Genomic DNA, 21,529 nt, shown 5'->3' on the forward strand with positions numbered 1-21,529 from the left:
CTTTCGTCGGTTCAGTCCTTCTGCAGTTTCCAGCAGGAATTCCTTCCGTGTGTCCTGACTGTACTCGGATTATTTTTCTTGGGGATGGAGAAGTATATTTGCACTGGCTGGGGAGTAGTGTTATTGCCTCGCCCATAAGGCCCAGGAATGTGGGTTGTAGATCCTGACTGGTTAGGACTGCTGGGGTTTACCGCCTCTATTCTATGTAATTATTGGGGTTCATATTTCAACTGGCTAAGAGCACCTGAGCAAAAATTGCTTTGCTACTCTGATTAATGATCCGTGTACTTTGATAGCCCTGCATCTCATTGCTCATCGGGTGAGCTCAGTCAGTGGATCGCCTTAATGTTTGGCTAGCACTTGTGGGGGTTCCATGTTTGTGGTGTGCAAAACCTTAGGATTCAGAAACAAAATGATTTTCCTTGAAGACCTTAAACAGGTAGAGCCACTGTGGGTGGGGTAATATCTCTCTTGCCATCAAGACAGAGAGATTAATTTCTCAGCAGAAAATATTTTACGAGTCAGAGAAGACTGTTTTAATTTAAAAAAAACAACAAAAAACAAAATTAGGTAACTACAAGATACATAAAGAAGAAAAGAAAAAGAAAAAAATATAAAAATACCAAGGAAATCTACTGCAGTAGGAATAAAGAGACAGGTACAACTGGACATAGTAAAGTTCTCTCTCTCACTCACCAGACTACAATCTAGCCATTCAGATAAACCATAAAATCCATCCAAGTTTGATAAAATTGTAGCTCTTAGCTCTGATGTCTCCTTAATTTAACTTTGTAAATTTTTTTTATATTGTAGCAATTGAAGAGGCTTTACTAATCCACCCTCTTTTTTCCTGTTGTCCCAGATGTTGCAAACCTTTTGTTCAGGTGAGAACAAAAACTACACTTCATTAAAATGAAGTTACTGCAACGATCCCCAGTGTGTTTATTATTTTATCTCAATCTCACTTTAAAATATTTATGGCCACTAAGGAAGGGCTTGAGGAAACACTGAAAGGCTTTTGGAGACAACGAATTGTGAACTGCTTGCCTATGAGAACAGCATTGAGATGGCTGCAGTTGCTGATTATGTTAGGCAGAGTGAAACAGCTAACCAAAAACGACTCAAGAAGGACTCACTTTTTCATTTTGCAAGTCTTTCTTGAACTTAAGGCCAGTTAAGTTCATGCCCCATTCTCTTCTGTATAGATAATCCTCGACTTACAGCTCTAATTGAGTCAGGAATTATAGTCATAAATTGTGCTTTTTGTTAAGCTGGTCACCATGTGCCTGATTTTACGACCTTTTTTGTGATGGTCATTAAGCGTACCCATTTTCCTTAATGGGTATTTTTGCCAGAAACTGGAAGCAAAAAAAAAAAAAGATTAATAAATCACAAAGCACAGTCATGTGACTGTGGGATATTGCAATCATCCATAAATGCAGGCTGGTTGCAGAGCAGCCAAAATATGATCACATGACTGTGGCCCCCTGCAGGGAGCGGGCCGCCATAGAAACTTTGACTCTGGGTTGTAAGTAGTTCTGGGGAGGTCAGTTGTAATTTCAATCAGTAGGTGACCATTTGTAAGCTGAGGACTACCTGTAGTATTAACTTTCTTAGATCCTGGTTTTCTGATCCCAGAGAACTAATTTATGGCTAAATTTCTTGGGAACATTTTCATACTGTCATGTTTCTGCTCTCCAGTCCCTCAAAAATGGCTTGGAGTCAAATTGTTGCTGGTGATTTCAAAACACCCACATCGGTTTCCAACTAATCAAGAAGGGAATGCAAAGAACATATTAGTCAATGGTTCTCCCCTATAGTTTATGTTATGTACATCTGTAATTGCTAAAATGCCGTGTGGTGGTGGGGAAAGCCCTAATAAGCAGGCATATACATAGAATGAAGGCTATTGCTAAGCACATTGATTTGTGCTTAAATTGTAAGCCGCCCTGAGTCTTCGGAGAAGGGCGGGCTATAAATGGGATTAAAATAAAATAAAATAAAATAAAATAAAATAAAATAAAATAAAATAAAATAAAATAAAATAATAAAATAAAATAAAATAAAATAAATAAAATAAAATAAAATAAAATAAAATAATAAAATAAAATAAAATAAAATAAAATAAAATAAAATAAAATAAAATAAAATAAAATAATAAAATAAAATAAAATAAAATAAAAAATAAAATAAAATAATAAAATAAATAAAATAAAATAAAATAAAATAAATAAAATAAAATAATAAAATAAAATAAAATAATAAAATAAAATAAATAAAATAAAATAAAATAAAATAAAATAATAAATAAAATAAAATAAAATAAAATAAAATAAAATAAAATAATAAATAAAATAAAATAAAATAAAATAATAAAATAAAATAAATAAAATAAAATAAAATAAATAAAATAAAATAAAATAATAAATAAAATAAAATAAAATAAATAAAAAATAAAATAAAATAAAATAAAATAAATAAAAAATAAAATAAATAAAATAAAATAAAATAATAAAATAAAATAAAATAAAATAAAATAAAATAAAATAATAAAATAAAATAAAATAAAATAAATAAAATAAAATAAAATAAAATAAAATAGAAAGGTTTCTATAAGAGAGAGCTAAGAGACATCCGGGCGCCATCCTTCTATCGCTCTGAAAATCTGTGAATTAATAGTGTCCCAATGTGATTCATAATTACCTACGGCAACACCTGCGGCCGGCGTCAACTTCCCTCCGTCCAGTGCGCTCCCACAGAGAGGGCCTCCTCAGGGTGCCGCCGATCAAAGAATGCCGATTGGTGACCCCCAGGGGGAGAGCGTTCTCTGTGGGCGCGCCAGACCTTTGGAACCGCTTACCAGTTGAGCTCCGGATGGCCCCTGACCTTCGCTCCTTCCGGCGCGATCTCAAAACTTTCTTTTTCGAACAAGCTGGCCTGGTCTGACGGGATGGGATTGGGTTTTTTATAAATAGTTTTAATTTTAATATGTATTAATTTTATGGGCATAATGTTTAATGGCTTTTTAATTTTTGTATTCTATTTTTATTGTGTATTGCCCTGTTCACCGCCCTGAGTCCTTCGGGAGAAGGGCGGTATACAAATTAAATTATTATTATTATTATTATAATGTCTTGGTAGGACCATACTTGGAATATTGCATCCAGTTTTGGTCACCACCATATAAAAAAAGATGTTGAGATTCTAGAAAGAACGCAGAGAAGAGCAATAAAATTAGGAGACTGGAGGCTATAATATATGAAGAACAGTTGCAGAATTTGGCTATGTCTAGTCTAATGAAAACAAGGACTAGGGGGTGACATGATAGTACTGTTCCAGTATTTGAGGGGCTGCCACAAAGATGCAGGGGGTCAGACTATTCTCCAAAGTACCTGAAGGCAAGACAAGAAGCAACGGATGGAAACTAATCCAGGAGAGAACCAACTTAGAACTAAGGAGAAATTTCCTTACAGTTAGAACAATTAATTAATCAGTGGAATGGCTGATGGGTTTTAAAGAAGAGATTGGACAGGTCCAAGGTCTCCTGCTTGAGCTTCCAACTCTGTTATTCTGTTATTATTCTGATCCTATAACATCTGAACCTCTGTGAGGAAGGAAGAGAGGTTCATTTGAATGTATACCTTGGAGTGGATTGAGTTGAGAGCTCCTGCCAACCAGACCTGTGCTTCTGAATAGCATAGCATAGCATAGAGTAGCGTGGCACGGCACGGCATCACATCACACCACACCGCACCACACAGTGTAGCGTAGCGTAGCGTAGCATAGCAGCACTCATCACAAAAGAAAAAAAAATCGCCATCTCTGTTTTTCAAATGAATCATAGCTGAGCTGGAACGAACTCAGCTCAGCTGCTGAACACAGAAGGCGGCATTGCTCAGGTCAGGTGTTGTTGCTGAAGGCGCACGGCAAGGCCTTGGGTGCCAATGCCCCAATTCATCCTAGGAAGTTATGTTAGTGCAGCTCACAGAAAATCATCAGGTGTGATGATACCTTGAGAAAAGGTTAAATAAAACGCTGGAACAAGTCACAGGTAGACCAACTGGAGTTCATCCGGCCCACCCACATATTTTTAAGATTACATTTGTGGGTCATAAGGAGTAGAATCTTGGAAACAAAAAGAAAGCTAAAATTGGCCACCACGCTTATTTATTTTTTATTTTCCAAACTCCACAGATCTAAAAGATCAAATCTTTTTAAAAAATCCCCACAGATGTTCACATATTCATCTTAGTTGTCTCAGCCTTGTTTTCACGCTTTAGTGGATGGAGTATACTTCGAAAAGTGGACAGCAGTTGCCTCTGAATAGTTTTTCTTCCCCAAATATCAGTCATCCTGGGAGGTGTTGAAACAACAGTGTGATTGGATCCTACAAACTTCCTATACTTCACTAACTTGCCATGTGAGGACAATTTTCAAATGTACATTCCTCTCATGGTGTTGAAGCAACGGTGTGATTGGATCCTACAAACTTCCTATACTTCACTAACTTGTCATGTGAGGACAATTTTCAAATGTACATTCCTCTCATGGTGTTGAAGCAACGGTGTGATTGGATCCTACGAATTTCCTATACTTCACTAACTTGCCATGTGAGGACAATTTTCAAATGTACATTCCTCTCACGTGTGTCCGATCTTTGGATTAAGAAATGACTAAAGAGAATTTGTGGGATTGCGAGACATCTTTCTTGTGCTTCTTGTAAAGTTTGACCAGCCCTTCAGGGCAGGGTGGTTTCAATCTCTGTGGCAAATAAAGGAGAGTTTTAAGGCAGCTTGATTTGTTTGTGTGTCAGAGACACAAGAAGAAAAGATGAATAACTACGTAAGCACATAAAAATCTGCAGGCACACTGAGAAGTAAATCAGACCGGATGTATGTGTCCAGTAAATGTATATGAGTGTGTGTTTATGTTACAAGTGGTATGTAGAGCAATCTGGTGGCTATATCTTTACCCAGCTTTGTTTCCAAGTCTTTATTCTTCAGGTCTATTTTACCAATTTGTGCCACCCTCAAAATGATGAAAGACTTCCTTTCGGTGAATACAATATGTAAATGGAGCTTCAGAGGGCTTGCTTTGCAATTCATTTATTCTACAACTAAAGGGAAGGACAAAAAGCTATGCTGAATGCAGAAGCCAGAACCACCCATGTGAAGTTTCATGTGAACCCACCCACCAACCCACTGCAGCTTGTGAGATTTCACTAGCATTTCCCACAGAGTTTTTGGGGTGAACTTTGCACCTGCACAGGCTAGGAACTTGCAACTAGATCTCTGAAGAAACTGAATTTTGCATCATTCTGCCTTGGAAAATGTGATCTCAGAAATGCAAACTACACATAGATGTAATTTTATTGATTGGGTAAGTCCCTCCCCCCCTCCCCCCATTTTTTGCCCTTTCTATCTAACCCTGTACGGGTTCCATGTAGTTGGCAGGGTAGAGGCCCACATGTCCACTGTCAGTCACTCCTTTGCACCAGCCTTGTTCATCCTCATCTTCCAATTTGGTAAGAAGCTCTCCTGGAAAGAAACGGCAGAGGAGAATCTCATAAATTATTGCAGATAATGAAACAGTTTGAGTCAATAAACTGATCTGCTATCAACCTCCATAAATCAGGTAGTCCTCAACTTACCACAGTTCATTTAGCGACCATTTGAGGTTGCAACGGCACTGAAAAAAGGGACTCATCACCGTTTTTCACCCTTATGACATCGCCATGATCCCCTGATCAAAATTCAGATGCTTAGCAACTGGTTAATATTTATGACGGTTGCAGTGTCCCGGGGTTATGTGATCCCCTTTTGCGACCTTCTGACAAGCAAAGTCAATGGGGAAGCCAGATTTGCTTAACAACTGTGTTACTAACTTAACAACTGCAGTGTGTCAACCTTGCAATGGACCAGGCCGAAGCCATTTTGCTTGTTTCGGTTGCGACAAGATAAACACGTTCTTAGAGGAAAACTCAAGGCTTGGAGTTCTGTTTTAATTGGTCTCATCTATCAAAACCATGTCATAGTGATTCACTTAGCAACTATGGCAAGAAAGGTCCTAAAATGGGACAAAGTTCACTTAACAAAAGTCTCACTTAGCAACAAAAATTTTGGACTGAATTGTCATCGTAAGTTGAGGACTACCTGTATTAGAAAATGGTTTGGTATATATTTTGAAATAAGAAGGATTTCTAGGTTGCTTTCCAGAAACATTTTTTTCAACATGGTATCCAAATACAGTGAAAAACATTTAAATGTTTATTAATGTTATTGTAAGGAACTAATTAACCAAACAGTACTACTATTGTTAATTCCAGCCTTGTTCTGCTATTGTTACATTTAGAATAGGCGGATTTTTAATATGATTCTGGATTGATTACTATTTGTTGAAAACACATATGTTCTTCTTGGCTATATTCCCAGAGATTAATTTAGAATCTATTAAGGCAAAAGGGTGGATTGTGCAAGCATGAAGACTTACCAAAAGAATTAACATACATTACTGGAAGAAAAACTGTAGATCTGATTTGGAGCAATGAATTTTTTGTTTTGTTATGTTTTTTTAACAAAAGAGAAAAATAAGAAGGTTTTGTATGGTAACATTTTTTTGTCGTCTTGTTTATTGCATCCTTTTTCAGACCTATCTTTCTCTCTGCATCTTTTTTTAACATGAATTTTAAGTAAAAGAAAAAAGAAAAACACACAATTTCAAAACCAGCCATCTTAAGCTCCAACGTATCAAAAATAAGAAGTTATATTACACCATCTATTTTTGCTAGCTAAAAGCAGACTGAAATCAATCAGATGTTTAGAATGGTCTTTCCCTTCCTGGAACTCTTCAGATATGGTGGATTGCAATTTCCTTAATTCCCAATTCAGGTTAGCTATTGCTCAAGGGAGCCAGCATGCCCACCAATTCAATTATGCCTACAAGTAGGCAACTGTAGCTAAACTGGTTGTTCTTGTGGTGTTACAATACTTTCACAATAGCATTGTGATTGCTGGTTAGCCATGCCTTTGTTCAGAAGATTGCTTGTTAATGGCCCAGAGTCTTGATGTTTCCTCAAGGAAAGCTAATGTTTGGGCAAGATCTCTGGGGAATCAGCCCCCACAGCTTTGAGAAAATGAGCCACATGTGCCTTGCTGAGCCTGAATAAGAGGATGAAATGACGTACGCGCATGAGTCTATGTTCTATCTAGAACAAGTGACAGAGATGCCGGTTAGTTGAGGCTTGAAGCATCTTGGAGATCTGGAAAACAGTAACAACTCTGACGCTGGATGTAGTAGGCATGATATTTGCCTTCTATGTCTGGTTTGTAAGACATCTGCCTCGTTCATGAATATTATTGGTAGTCCTCGACTTATGGCCACGATTGAATCCAAAATTTCTGTCACTAAGCAAGACATCTGTCAAGTGAGTTTTGCTCCATTTTACCACCTTTCTTGCCACATTTGTCAAGTGAATCACTGCAGTTGTTAAGTAAGTAACACGGTTGTTAAGTGGAGCTGGCCTCCCCATTAACTTTGCTTGCCAGAAGGTTGCAAAAGATGATTATGTCAACACTGCTAAAATCAGATGTTTTTGCTTTGACAACATATGGAGAAGCAACCATTTTCCTTGTTATGTTTTACTCTTAGAATTAGAGTTAGAATTAGATGATAGGGTGGGGGAGGAGGAGGAATGTGCATGGGAGTTTAGTTAGACATAACAATACTGTAACTAGTGTGTGAACCAAGGTTATTGAAATAAGAGATGATAAGACTTGGGTTGGAGAACTGGAAGGAAAGCCTGCATTTCAAACTAATTGGAGAATGTGATTTATGACTGTTAATTAGAGGAGGGAATTGTGCTTTGATACTATATGCTCAGGGGAGGGGAATTCAGATTTTGGCTTCGACTATGTAAGTGCCGATGTTATGCTACTTGAATAAAGATTCTTTAAAGGTAAACAATGCCTCGAAGTTTTTTGAAGAGTTTCATCTGTCGGAACCATGACAGATTACATGATTCACTGCAACCGTCATAAATATCAGTCAGTTGCCAAGTGTCTGAATTTTGATCATGTGACCATGGTGATGCTGCAACGGTTGCGTGAAGAACAGTCAGAAGTCACTTTTTCCAGTGCCGTTGTGACTTCGAACATCACTAAGTGAACTGTTGTAAGTCGAGGACTAGCTGTATTAGTGTTCCCCTCTGCCCACAAAAAGGAGGAGAAGACCCTAACTTGGTCATGGTCTCCTGGCCAAAGAAACTCAGCTAGTCTGCTGACCAGCCACAGTTGGACGAAAGGCAGATTCCCCATTAGAATCTGCATAAATAAATATTCAATCGGGTTGTGAGAGGAAAGAAGTAGGAGCACTTTAATCTTACCTGCCTTATGCAAGTCCAAATTAAAATGTCCCTACTGCCAGCTGTAGTGAAAATAAGGCACTTTTCAGTACTGCGAGGGTGGGAATGGATAAAGTTTAAGTCTAGCCCAGGGGTGTCAAACTCAATTTCATTGAGGGCCACATCAGCATTGTGGTTGCCCTCAGGGGGCCGGGTGGGTGTGGCCAGGGTGGGTGTGGCCTACTGGGTGGGCGCAGCTAGAGTGCGTATGGCCTACTGGCTGGGCGTGGCCAGCTCTACATCGTTGGCATCAAGGGTGCCTATGGGGGCCTGGGCAGGAGTGGGACAGATCTGAGGGTCTCTGGCAGAAGGAGGGTCTCTGGACCAGGGCCAAGGCAGTGGGGGCCGTTCCCTCACTGTTTCCAGGATGGCTTCGGGGGCCGCATGAAACCACTTCGTGGGCCGGATCTGGCCCCCGGGCCTTGTGTTTGACATGTCTGGTCTAGCCTGTCTCCCAAGAATCCTAATGAGTTGGCTGCCCTCTTCTCCTGCCACCCCTCTCAGCCTTACCAGCAGCTCCCCAGGCTGAGTGGAATTGTAGAGAAGGAGGGAGTCAAGTCTTTAACCACCCAGTGGGCAACGAATGAGCGCCCTAGGGTTGGAGGCTAGTGAAAAAGAGACAGCTCCCCCTTTCTCCTGCCACCTGCATTTGTTTATTTGTTTGTTTACGATTTGATTTGTACGCTGCCCATCTCATCTAGATGGTATGGAGCAGGGGTAGGCAACCTCGGCTCTTTTATGACTCATGGACTTCAACTCCCAGAATTCTGGGAGTTGAAGTCCATGAGTCATAAAAGAGCCGAGGTTGCCTACCCCTGGTATGGAGGAATGACTTTGGAAGGGAGAATCTCAAAATGGGACAATCGCCATGGAAAAGATATTTCAGCCACAGAAAGGGGAATGGTGCGGGAGATGCTTCAGAAGGGACCCTCCCTAGATTTTTTTTTTTTTTTGGAAATTAAAGAAGGGGAGAATACTTTAACCTGGCAAGATTCTTTTAATGTAACCTTACAACAGAGAGCCAGTTTGGGGTAGCGGTTAAGGCACTGGGCCAGCTGGATGACTTTAGGCCAATCTTTACCTTCTCAGTTCAAGGAAGCATGTCAAGGCACACCACTTCCAAAATCTTGCCAAGAAAACTGCAGGGACTAATTCAGGAAGTTGCTACGCCTCAACAATGCCTCAAAGAGCACAAAAAACAGATCAAAACCCAAACCCAAAGTTACAATAAAGATAAATCTAGCACCCTCGGTTGTGTTTCTTGTCTGGATAAAATTGCACGCCTACTATTGTGTAGTGGGTTCTTGGCCGCATGGTCGGACGACAGACAAAGGATTCAGCATGGCAGCACTTTATTGGTAGCAGTATCGAACAGAATAAAGGGGCTACCTGTACCCCCTTATATACTTGGCCAGGTGCACTGACAGCCAATCCCTTATTTAGGTTTTCCCATTGAGCGCTACCAGCCAATCCAGATACGGTACAGCGCCACCTGATGGTCACACTGAGCTGCTGCTATATTTTATTATCCCCATACATAACACCTACTACCACCCCTCTCAGCCCTGGCTGGAACAACCCCTAGCAAACAGAACCTCATCCTTGGTCTAAGTCTTCTGTCAAAACTCACCGGTTACCCAGCCTCAACCCATTCAAGTCCAGGGATTGATGGATGTTTCCTCACTGGCTGGTACGTTTAATGGGGCAGAAGGAAACCAAAGTCAGTAGAACCCTCCATGTCCTTTCCTTAGTTCACTGTAAACGAGGATACCATTTAATGGCACTCTTCTATGGCAGAATAAAGGTCAACAGTGGGCTAACAAGTGTTGTGCTACGTATCGTTTTCTGTCATTTGAAGAGCTGGTAGATAGCATTGTATCTAAGCTGCACGGAGGAGTCGTGGGGAGAGGCAGGACTATTCTCAGTTAATACTGACCACTTTGGTATAGGAAAAAATAATACGAGATGAATAAGGCTGTACCTATCACCTTTGTAACTGGAAATGACTCTTATCTCCTGACCCTTGTCAAGTGGCAAGCAGCCGGAGTCGATTCATGAATAACAAAAGCCAGTAACTTTACTATCTACCACTGTATTCTAAGAATCTCACCAGAAAGCTTGCCTTCCCCTGGGAACGACTAGAGAAGGCTTCATGGATCTTTTGTGTGTGTGTGTGTGTGTGTGTGTGTGTGTGTGTGTGTGAAGCTTATGCCACTTGCAGCTGCACAAAGACTCCAAGCTACGCCCTTGCTTGACTCCTCCTTCCAGCCTGGCTGAGAGTTTCCCCAACAGTTTTAGAACAATTGTTTTAGAACAATCGATTGCTTAACCCCATGCTTAGAATTTCTTATGGGAAAATGAAGAGAATGAAAGAATATAGATGACACGAGAAGGGAAAAAAAGAGTCCATTTCCGGAGAAACAGATTCATATCCATTTTAATACCAGCCAGTCTCTGCAGAGATGAGGCTCCCTTTGACACTGTGTGGAAGAATTACGACGATAACACTCACCTGCCTTGAAACTTAGCTCATCTGCCTCCTGACCAATATAATCGTACACGGCACGAACCCGTTGGCCTGGTATTGGTGCAGGTGCTGGCTTCGGACTGTAGAAAGGAGAGAAAATGTGACTATAAGTAACCTTGTTCAACCTTTGCTTGTTACACCTACCTTAATCTTTCCGCTTATCCAACAAGAGGCAAAAACAATCTAACATGGTAAGCCACAAATATTAGGTGTTATTGCATTATAGCTTAATGTGAAGTATGAAGCATTGACTTATGGAAGATCACCAAGTGAACTTCATAGCCAAATAGAGATATACATCTGGATTTCTGTGGAGCCATTGCAAATGTTAGCATCTGGTCATTTCTTTGCTTAATCATGTGAGTGAGAATTATAAATGTAGGAACTAACGAAGGACTGAAGTTCTAAATAGTTAAAGGGATTCTTAATCTTGGATGGCCTACTAGCCAGCTGAACTCTTTTAAGGTAAAAAGGTAAAGCACATGCGTGCTAGTCGTTTCCAACTCTAGGGGCCAGTGCTCATCTCCATTTCAAAGCCGAAGAGCCAGCACTTGTCCGAGGACGTCTCTGTGGTCATGTGGCCGGCATGACTAGACACCACAGTCGCACGGAACACTGTTACTTTCCCACCGTAGTGGTCCCTATTTTTCTACTTGCATTTTTACGTGCTTTCAAACTGCTAGGCTGGCAGAAGCTGGGACGAGTAACAGGCGCTCACTCTGTTACGTGGCACTCGGGATTCGACCTGCCAAACTGCCGACCTTCTGATTGACAAGCTCAGCGTCCTAACCCACCGAGCCACCACGTCCCTAGAACTCTCTTAAGGACTCCATAAATACAGGGACTGTCTTTCCAAGATGAGATTCCAGGAAGAAGAAGTTAGAGATTCTAGTTAGTCCTTGACTTATGGACCAGAATTTCCACTGTGAAACACAGTGGTTATTAAGTGAATCATGCCCAATTTTACAATCTTTTTGGCCATGGTTGCTAAGTGAACATTGCAGTTGTTAATTGAATCATGTGGTCCTTAAGCGAATTTGGCTTCCCCCATTGACTTTGCTTGTTGGAAGTTGGCTGTGAAGGTCGCAAATGGTGATCGCATAACCCCGGGATGTTGCAACCATCATAAATACATGCCAGTTGCCAAATACCCAAATTTTGATTACCTGACCACAAGGATACTATAATGATCAGGTGGATGAGAACTTGTTGTAAGTTACTTTTTTCCCCCAGTTCTGTTGTAACTTTGAACAGTCACTAAACAAATGATTGTAAGTCGAGAACTACTTGTAATTCCTTGGTTTCAAGAAATCTTGGCTTGGGGGTCTGCAAGAGACATGGATCGCCAGATCCCTGAGAACAGATTTAATGTCACTAGAAAACCAGGAAGTGGATAAAATTGTGACAGGCTGCTTAATTAGTCTTGTGAACGAGATTTCATTTTTTACAAGGGTAATTTTATCTACATTCTAATTCTGTACCTCTGTCTCTTTGTTTGCTTGGATTACTTACGAATTACTGATTTTGGCAAACAGATCTCAGCTTCACAGAACTGCTTGCAAAAAGGTTAAATCATAGCAACTGGACCGTTTATTAAAATTGAGACTTTTGGCCTGGATGACTGAATCTGCATTTACAAACTGCTTGCAGTGAAACTATCCTTGCAAATCTTTCCTTTGTTGACTTCGTTAATTTTTTTTAAAAAAAAAATCCTTTTCATGGTTATTCCACTATTGGGTTTCTAATCTCTCATTTTATGCTCCAAAATTGCTTGGGCCTTGTAACCTTGCTAAGAAGGGAAGTGCTTATTCTTGGGGGGAAATGATTCCTGTCTTAGGATAAATTGAGAACAGGTTTAATTTTGAAGTTAGCATTTTATTCCATCTAGCTGCCTGCTCTTGTACTGGTAGTCCTCGATTTACAATTGGTTGCTTAGTGACTATTCGAAGTTACGATGGCCTCCGTCAAAACCTGCTTATGACCCAGTTCCAAAGTTCTGATATTCGTATTTTCCACCATAGTCACATGACTGCATTTAAAAAAAAGTTTTATTGATTTTCTACTTTTACATTTAAATATTTAAAAAGCAGCGTGGCGGCTGAGTTAATTGATCAATAACATACAAAGATCTTCAGCTCATAACAAAATCTAGTATTCAAAGTATACATCTTGTCTATTTGAGTATGTTCTATTTTAATTCTCACTAATAAGTCAAAACCCCAATTTTCTTCAGCCTTATTCTAGCTTGCTTTCTTTGGCAACTCGCCTTCCATGTCTGTGCTTTTAAGTCATCAAATAGTTCTCCCCATATTATTATATATATTGTTTGAAGTAGAAAAGGCCATCGGGTCGCCATTTTTTTGAAAGGACTAATAAATCGTCTCTCTATTTTTCCATCTCGATGTAGTTGTCCTGAAATGTTTATCTTCCCTTCTGTTCTTCTTGATCCTCAGGATTCTTCTGGTTTATATAGAAAGTCTTTTCCCTTTTCCATGTTGTCAGTCTCTTTTCTGGGTTTTCCATTACCTGTGTTTGTTGGTCAATTGAATCTTTTATCATAGTATTTAATTATTCCACTTCTTCTACTACATTCTGTGTAGTTCTTTAGTTGTAATCAAAGTTTGGGTTCGTATATCTAGGTTGACATCTTGTTCTTTTCTGTAGCTTCTTATTTCATCAGTAGCTTTAAGAATAGTTTCATGAATTATGTTCAACATAAAGAGAATCTGTTCCTGATCTTCATCCATGTTCTCTTAGTAAAGTGTTAAGTTGAAAGCTATACAATCAGAGAACGAAAATAGTTTTGTCATTGAGTATAGAACACAGCTAGGCTTCTCACAGCTGATATCTGTGAAGGTTGCAGTCTTATGTATAGTCTGGGCTTCAAGCCAAGTCTCTTTTAGGCAATGACAGATTGTAATATCAGGTTTAGCCACAAGATGTCGCCCATACCATTTAAGTTTTTTTTAGTCCAAAATTTTTATAATCTGTTGTCCAATTTTACTTCTTTTTGTAGTAAAAACCCAAACCTTCAATAAGAATAAGAAATCTTTTAGTCCACAAATTTTAGAAAGATAAAGATCCAGTCAGAGTCAGGTTATTCTTACAATGTTTTAAACTCCCCTGGATAGTCAGTCACTGCTGTTTTTAGAGGAGGGATAGACTCTCTTTTCCCTCTCTCACAGTGGGGAAAATACTTTGGGCAGCTTATACAGGTGGGAAAAATAGTTAGGATTGAAGAGAGGTAGATCTCACCCAGTCTCATCCACGCTGCTTTGTAGGCGCCTGGTGGTAAATTTGACTTCGGCTGTCTGCAGCCTAGTGACAAGCCATATTGCTATGGCTGGTCTTTCGTCCGTCGGTTTGGAGGGCTTACCTAGATCAAGCGTAAGGGCTATTGCCCTACCACGATCAAGCGGGGATCCCCTCCTTGCTGGTTGCCACTTTCCAGGGTCCCCCAGCGGTGCAAAATCACCGCTGGGGGACCCTGGAAAGACAGAGCTCACCTTCCGAACATCTGCAGTGGCTGCAGCGGCAAAGCGGAAGTCCACACATGACTGCATTTTGACAGTGTGACAACTCACCCACATTTATGGCCATTTGCAGTGCCCTATGGTCACACAACCATGATTTACAATCTTTTTGCTGGAAACCGGAGTTTACTTCTGGTTTCTGACAAAAACTGTCCCATACCAAACAATGATTTCACTTAATTACCTTAATTTTCACTTAATGACCGCCATTAAAAAACTGTAAAATCAGGTTTGGTTATGACTCACTTTCTGATTGTCACAATTTATCACCGTAATTGCAGGCTCCATTATGGTTGTGACTCAAGGACTACCTGTACTTTTGCACGCGTTGTTGACATAATTAAGCAGAGAGAATATATTTCAGCTCTGTAATTGTTAGGCTGCATTGCCTAGTAGATATTGCTCTCTTAAGGGAAGTAAAGGAGCAAAATCAGTCTTCAAATATTCCTTGACTCTGAAAGCAAACTTAAGACTTCATTCTTTGGAAAGCTTAAGTTTAAGTAAATCATAAAATTCAAAATCACTTACTGCAGGGAAAAAAATCCGCACAAATTTCTAAAATGGCTGTAGAGGAGTGTGGATTTTGTTGTCTAATGGAATAATTAAGTTCAGCCTGGATATTTGTAAATACAGCAAAGTTTTATAAAATATCACAACCTGAAAGATCCCTTCCAAATAAAACTAAATCCAAACCAGAAGTACTGTCTTCATGTCATCATTCATGTTATAATAACAACACAGCAATGGAGAGTAAATCTCTCTTTAATTATCACATTCATCTCCTAGCTAGCACATATTATAAAATTTGCTGAATACTTGAAAGAGCATTCAGAGGTTTTCTTAGGATCAAACCACAGATGAATCATGTCTTGATACTAATGTTTAATTCCCCCCCCCTGAAAAGCATTTTCAGAGGTTCAAAATCTGATTGGAGAAGGACAAGCTACAAGAAGTTGAATAAACACACATTCCCACTGCAGAGCTGCTGTTGGCACAGCTATGATTCCTGTTTTCTTCTCTCGTGGGTCCAATACACATTTTAGAGCATTATTGTACTATAATGAAGGCGCAACAAGAAATATTCAAATATGCATGTGATCCTATACATAGAAATGTGACATGTACATTGTAGCAACTGTTTTAAAATAATGGCTTATGAAATACAGTTGGCTAGGTCCGCATATGTAGCTAAGCCTTAATCATGGTTACTAACCCAAGCAGTTGACATCACATATTATGTCAAGATATAGTTTTTAAAAATCAGTAAACCATACTTGCAAGGATAGCATAGTACACAAAACCAGCTAACCACATTAAAGTTTAATAAATTGCATAGCTGTGAAATGTTCCCTCTCTGATCAGGCACAGATTCTTACAGACACTTTATCAAGTAGCAATTCAAAAACATCAAGAGATTGGCTCATGGGTCTGCTCTGCCATTCTCATGCCCATTTCAATCTTTGTGGTGTTAAACAAGAAACTGCATGTTTTCTGACTGACCTCGCTGCGGTGACCTCCTTTCAAGTCGAGTGAACTGTTATGCATTCAGAAATAAATAAAAAATGCCCCCTGTGGAGTCAAGTGGAACTGTCTCAAAGACCTGGCCATCCAAGCAGGTTGAAGGGCAAGGCAAGCCCTGCAACCAGTCAGGGGTGGTATTTGGGAAGAGAAGAGACTTCATTAGATCCAAAACTTTCAATGTCAGGTTAGGTTGGAATATCTGTAGCAATGCCAAGGAAGGCATCCTTTGACTTTGCTCACGGGTGAGAAGTGACTTTCCACTTCCACTTGTACCTACAGTATTAATGATAAATGGAAAATATGAGAGTATATGATGCAACGTACTGACTGGGGGAATTCTGGGAGTTGAAGTCCACAAAGCTTAAAGTTGCAGAAATTGAGAATCACTGGACTAGACTATCAGTCAGGGAGGGTCTGGCTCAATTTTTTTTTTTAGAAGGAGAAAGAGAAGGAGAAGGAGAAGGAGAAGAAGAAGAAGAAGAAGAAGAAGAAGAAGAAGAAGAAGAAGAAGAAGAAGAAGAAGAAGAAGAAGAAGAAGAAGAAGAAGAAGAAGAAGAAGAAGAAGAAGAAGAAGAAGTTGTTCAGCAGTGTCACAGCTACTAAGCCAAAACCACACGCACATATTGTGTGAATCCAACCATCCTGTTTTGTGTACTGTGCTTTATGGTTCAGCATGGAGTTTGAACCCAGCCAAATGTGGCTTATTTGATAATGATTAAGCAAACTATAGGCTGGTGTGGTGCGTTAATCAGACAAGTAAGTGGCTCTAGGCAAATCACCCTTTCTTAATTACAGGTTTCCTGCTGTTGCCAAGGATTATTCACTTAGTTTACGAGGTTGCAAGAATTCTCGTAGAAGAGCGTCTTGATCACTACTACCCTGCTATAGCACCCCACAACTTTCCAGTGATCAACCAGATGTCTCTGAAGTCCTTGTTCCTCCCTCTCCCCATTGTTCCTCTGATGCCCCCCATGCCAAGATACCCAGTGAGTTTCAAAACTATCCAAATCTGTGGCTATTGCTGTACCTCATAATACTTTAATTATATAGTCTATAAAGAAGCCCTTGCTTTTTTCTTTTCTAAATCTCCTCAGTTTCACTGGGTGACCTCTGACCCTAACGTCTTAAGAGTTAGGGCTTTCCTATGCCACATGCCATTTTCATACACACAATCAGGCATCTTCCTCCCCTTTTCAAGTTCAAGTATTCCAATTTTTTTCTGGCAGAAAGAATGTTTGATTCCCCAGATCATTTGGGTGTTCTCTTTTGCACTTTTTTTTTGTTTGTTTACTGTATCCTTTTTAAGAAGGGACGCGGTGGCTCAGTGGGTTAGGACACTGAGCTTCTCGATCAGAAGATCGGCAGTTTGGTGGGTCGAATCCCGAGTACCGTGTAACAGAGTGAGCGCCTGTTACTCGTCCCAGCTTCTGCCAACCTAGCAGTTCGAAAGCACGTAAAAATGCAAGTAGAAAAATAGGGACCACTACAGTGGGAAGGTAACAGTGTTCCATGAGCCTTCGGCGTCTAGTCATGCCGGCCAATTGACCACGGAGACGTCCTCGGACAAGCGCTGGCTCTTCGGCTTTGAAACAGAGATGAGCACCGGCCCCTAGAGTCGGAAACGACTAGCACGCATGTGCGGGGGAACCTTTACCTTTACCTATCCTTTTTAAACCTGGCAGTCGGAACTATATATGGTATTCTGCCTGTAGATGTAACATAGATTTGTGTTATTGCTTTACAATGTTGGCAATTTTCAGTCCTTTTCCTTGTGGCCCTTAATGATGGGATTTGATTTTTTTTCACCAGCGTTACACATTGAGCTGATGTTTTCACCGAGTTCTCTATTTGAGGCCAATACCCTTTTTCAGTTAGTCACAAACAGCTTAAATCATCTCTGGGTTTATGCAACGTTAGGGTTTTCTGCCCCACTGAGGCATCACATTACACTTATTTAAACTGGATCATAGTTGCCATTTGACCATTCAATCACTTCATAATTATGTCCAGTCTTCACCACCTTATTTATAATCATCTCTGCAAACTTGGGCAACATGTAGGTAACACAAAATCATTCCAGCTCCTGTTCCCACCCCCAAAACTGGGGAAAGTGCCCATCCATTCTTATTCTGTGCCTTCTGGTTTTTAATCAATTAGCAATCATTCAAAGGAAAGGTCTTATCCTAGGACAGGGGTAGGCAACCTTGGCTCTTTTATGACTCGTGGACTTCAACTCCCAGAATTCCTGAGCCAGCATGACTCAGCTTGGAAAGCTCTCCCTTTCTCCTCAGCATAGCTGGCTCAGGAATTCTGGGAGTTGAAGTCCACGAGTCGTAAAAGAGCCAAGGTTGCTTACCCCTGTCCTAAGAAGATGAGATTTATTGAGTTCAGAGGATGGATACTACAATGAACACATTGTCCAACATTATTTTATTGTTTTATCTCTTTCACTGATTTTGGAGGGCGAGAAGGAAGAGGAAGGAGGGGGAGACACAACTCACCATCTCTTGGAAGGGGAGATTTTGCAGGGTGTCACTTTCTCTGGTTCTTTTGTTTGCTTGACCTTCACTTGTGGGCGCTCACAATCAGGACTCCAATCCTGGATAGCAGGAGACAAGAGGAAGAAGGGAAAATGTCAAATCTGAATTAGGCTGTATTTCTTGAGGGCACCTCATTCAGAATGAAAAAGAGGAAGAAAAGTTGAAAGGGGTTAGGAATCAAAAGGGCAGCCTTGCGATATGCAGAACTTTGTAGATATTTATTATCTTCTTGGGTAGCTGGATCTGTCAGTCACCCGCAGGAAGTCTCTAATCACCACAACACAAAAAGCATTATAATATTTTGGACATAGGTGAAGTGGATTTTCCAGCAAGAAATTATCTCTGGAGACAGATGGCAGCTAGTCCAAAGGAGAAACATAAAATCTCCCCTTCCAAAAAAGGATTGAAAAATGTATGGAATTTTAATAAAGTAATAAATTTCCCCTGAGAAAAATTTTCCATCAAAACATGCTGGGCAATTTGTTTATTATTATTTTTGTAGTGCCCCCAACAATTTTTGGTACAGGTAGTCCTCAACATATGACCACAATTGAGCCCAAAATTTCTGTTGCTAAGTAAGAAATTTCTTAAGTGAATTTTGCCCCATTTTACGACTTTTCTTGCCACATTTGTTAAGTGAATCATTGCAGTTGTTAAATTAGTAATGTGGTTGTTAAGTGAATCTGGTTTCCCCATTGACTTTGCTTACCAGTAGGTCGTGAAAGGGGATCACGTGACCCGGGGACACGCAAATGTCATAAATGTGAGTCAGTTGTCAAGCATCTGAATGTAAATCACATGACCACGGGGACGCTGCAATGGTTGTAAGTGTGAAAAATGGTCATAAGTCACTTTTTCAGTGCCATTGTAATGTCGAACGGTCACTAAAGTGAACTGTTGTAAGTCAAGGACTACCTGCATTATTTTGCAATTTGGTTTTTTACTTGCTTTATGTGGAATACAGATAGACCTCAGCTTACAGCCATTTGTTTAGTGATCATTCAGTTAAGATGGTGCTGAAAAAAGTGATTTACAACTGGTCCTTGTACTTATGACTGTTACAGTGTCCCCATGATCAAAACCTGGGCACTTGGCATATATTTACGACAGCTGCAGTGCCCAAGAGAGAGGTGATTGCCATTTGCAACTTTCCCAGCCAGCTCCCGACAAGCAAAGTCAATGGTGGAAGCTGGGTTTAATTAACAACCTTGTGATTCACTTAATGACCTTGCAAAAACGGTTGTAAAATTGGGCACATTTGCTTGCCTCACTTAGCAATGGAAGTTCTGCTCCCAATTATGGCTGTAAGTTGAGAACTACCTCTGGTGACTGTTTCTCAAAAGCCATTAATATTTCGCAAAGACAATTAATCAGTGGAACTGGCTTCCCTCCGGAAGTTGTGGGTGCTCCATGATTGGAGGTTTTAAATAGGCATTGGAAAGCCATTTGTCCAGAATGATAGAAACTCTCCTGATCGAGTAGGGAGTTGGACTAGATCTACAAGACCTCCAAGATCCCTTCCAACTCTGTTATTCTGTATTCCATACAAATAGGTTCCTGAAGCCTTCTTCAACCGGTCCCCATTTGCCAGACTATACAAAATGCTAGAGAAGAATTTATTTATTTATTTATTTATTTATTTATTTATTTATTTATTTATTTATTTATTTATTTATTTATTTATTTATTTATTTATTTATTTATTTTTGGGACTTATATGTCGCCCTATCTCCCGAAGGACTCAGGGCGGCTAACAACAATAAAAAACAATACAAAAATTAAAAAGAATCAAATAACAGCCCCAAAATAAATTAGCTACACAGTTAAAAATTAAAACATATTTAAAAACCCATCATCAATCCAGGTCAGCCTGATGGAAGAAAAAAGTTTTGAGGTCGCGGCGAAAGGACCGGAGGTCTGGGGCCATCTGAAGCTCAAGGGGGAGTTGGTTCCACAGGGCTGGCGCTCCCACAGAGAAGGCCCTCCCCCTGGGGGTCGCCAGCCAACATTGTCTGGCCGACGGCACCCTGAGGAGGCCCTCTCTGTGTGAGCGCACTGGGCGATGGGAAGTTGTCCCCGGTAGCAGACGGTCCTGCAAATATCCCGGGCGTTGAAGACTATCTGTATCACCACATTGGGACATTTTTCTTTCTGTGCATAAATGGAAACCTGGAAGGAGTCCGTAAACATGCAGCATGCTCTTCTCCTACCATTAAAGAAGAAATGCTTCCCACCTCAAATTTTGGCCAGTTCATGGGCATTCCTGGGCCATGTCGGTTACGCCACCACTTAAGATCCTCTTGGTCATTTATCTCCTCAATGGCCTGATGCAAGTCACTGTAAACAGCTTGGACACTGAAGAAAATGAGAAATAGAGATGAGATTATTGCGCATACAAGTGTGCACATGTGCAGAAGACATTCCGACTTAGGCACAAAGTGTACAGAACAAGTCTGACACTTGATGCTGCTCTCAGGGCGTTTACAATGTTCTGAAACTAATTTACAGGTTTTTACAGGATGTACTGAGTTGCAACCTTTGCCTCATGGAATTCTACTGTGCTTTCCAACCATTAAAAATACACACACACACACACACACACACACACACACAAGAGAGAACGATTGAACCGTCTTACGTTTTGATTGATAGCACAACCTGGTGCTTTTCAGGAAAGTTGGCTACAAGGCAAGGCAGGCTAGATTGCGGGATGTAGGAAAAAGAATCAGATGGGTGGGAGGAGAATGGAGGTGCATATTTTGGGAATAGATAAGATTCTCCCGGGGAAGATGCCAAGGTACAGCTTAGCTAGTTCCCATTCTAAAGGTCAGGCCATGAGATGGGAGACAGTGTAGAATGGAGGATTTCTTGGTAGAAATGTTGAAGGCAAGAACAGCTTAGGCACTGATTGTCATGGAGAAAACCTCTCTATGTGGTTACTAAGTGGAATGGGCTAACTTGCCTTGGCCAATTCGCCCCAGCCAACTCAACCCACCTGAGTTGCCCGGGC

The 21,529-nt window shown here is 40.3% G+C and overlaps 1 protein-coding gene across 4 annotated transcripts in view; it reads right to left on the minus strand.

Annotated features, from left to right (window-relative positions):
* Positions 1 to 4,164: 4,164 nt before the first annotated feature.
* Positions 4,165 to 21,529, minus strand: part of LOC310648640 (protein kinase C and casein kinase II substrate protein 3-like) — a 57,758-nt gene continuing 40,393 nt past the window's right edge. For all 4 annotated transcript variants that reach the window (XM_083376593.1, XM_083376594.1, XM_083376592.1 and 1 more), the window contains 4 exons: positions 20,754 to 20,874; positions 18,481 to 18,578; positions 10,911 to 11,005; positions 4,165 to 5,537 (listed from right to left, as the gene is read on the minus strand). In XM_083376593.1, coding sequence (XP_083232719.1) covers positions 5,422 to 5,537; positions 10,911 to 11,005; positions 18,481 to 18,578; positions 20,754 to 20,874 — 430 coding nt within the window. In that variant the 3' untranslated portion in view covers positions 4,165 to 5,421. The remainder of the gene's footprint in view (positions 5,538 to 10,910; positions 11,006 to 18,480; positions 18,579 to 20,753; positions 20,875 to 21,529) is intronic.

The sequence above is a fragment of the Vipera ursinii genome (genome assembly GCF_947247035.1).
Source record: "Vipera ursinii genome assembly, chromosome: Z".
Taxonomy (NCBI): Eukaryota; Metazoa; Chordata; class Lepidosauria; order Squamata; family Viperidae; genus Vipera; species Vipera ursinii.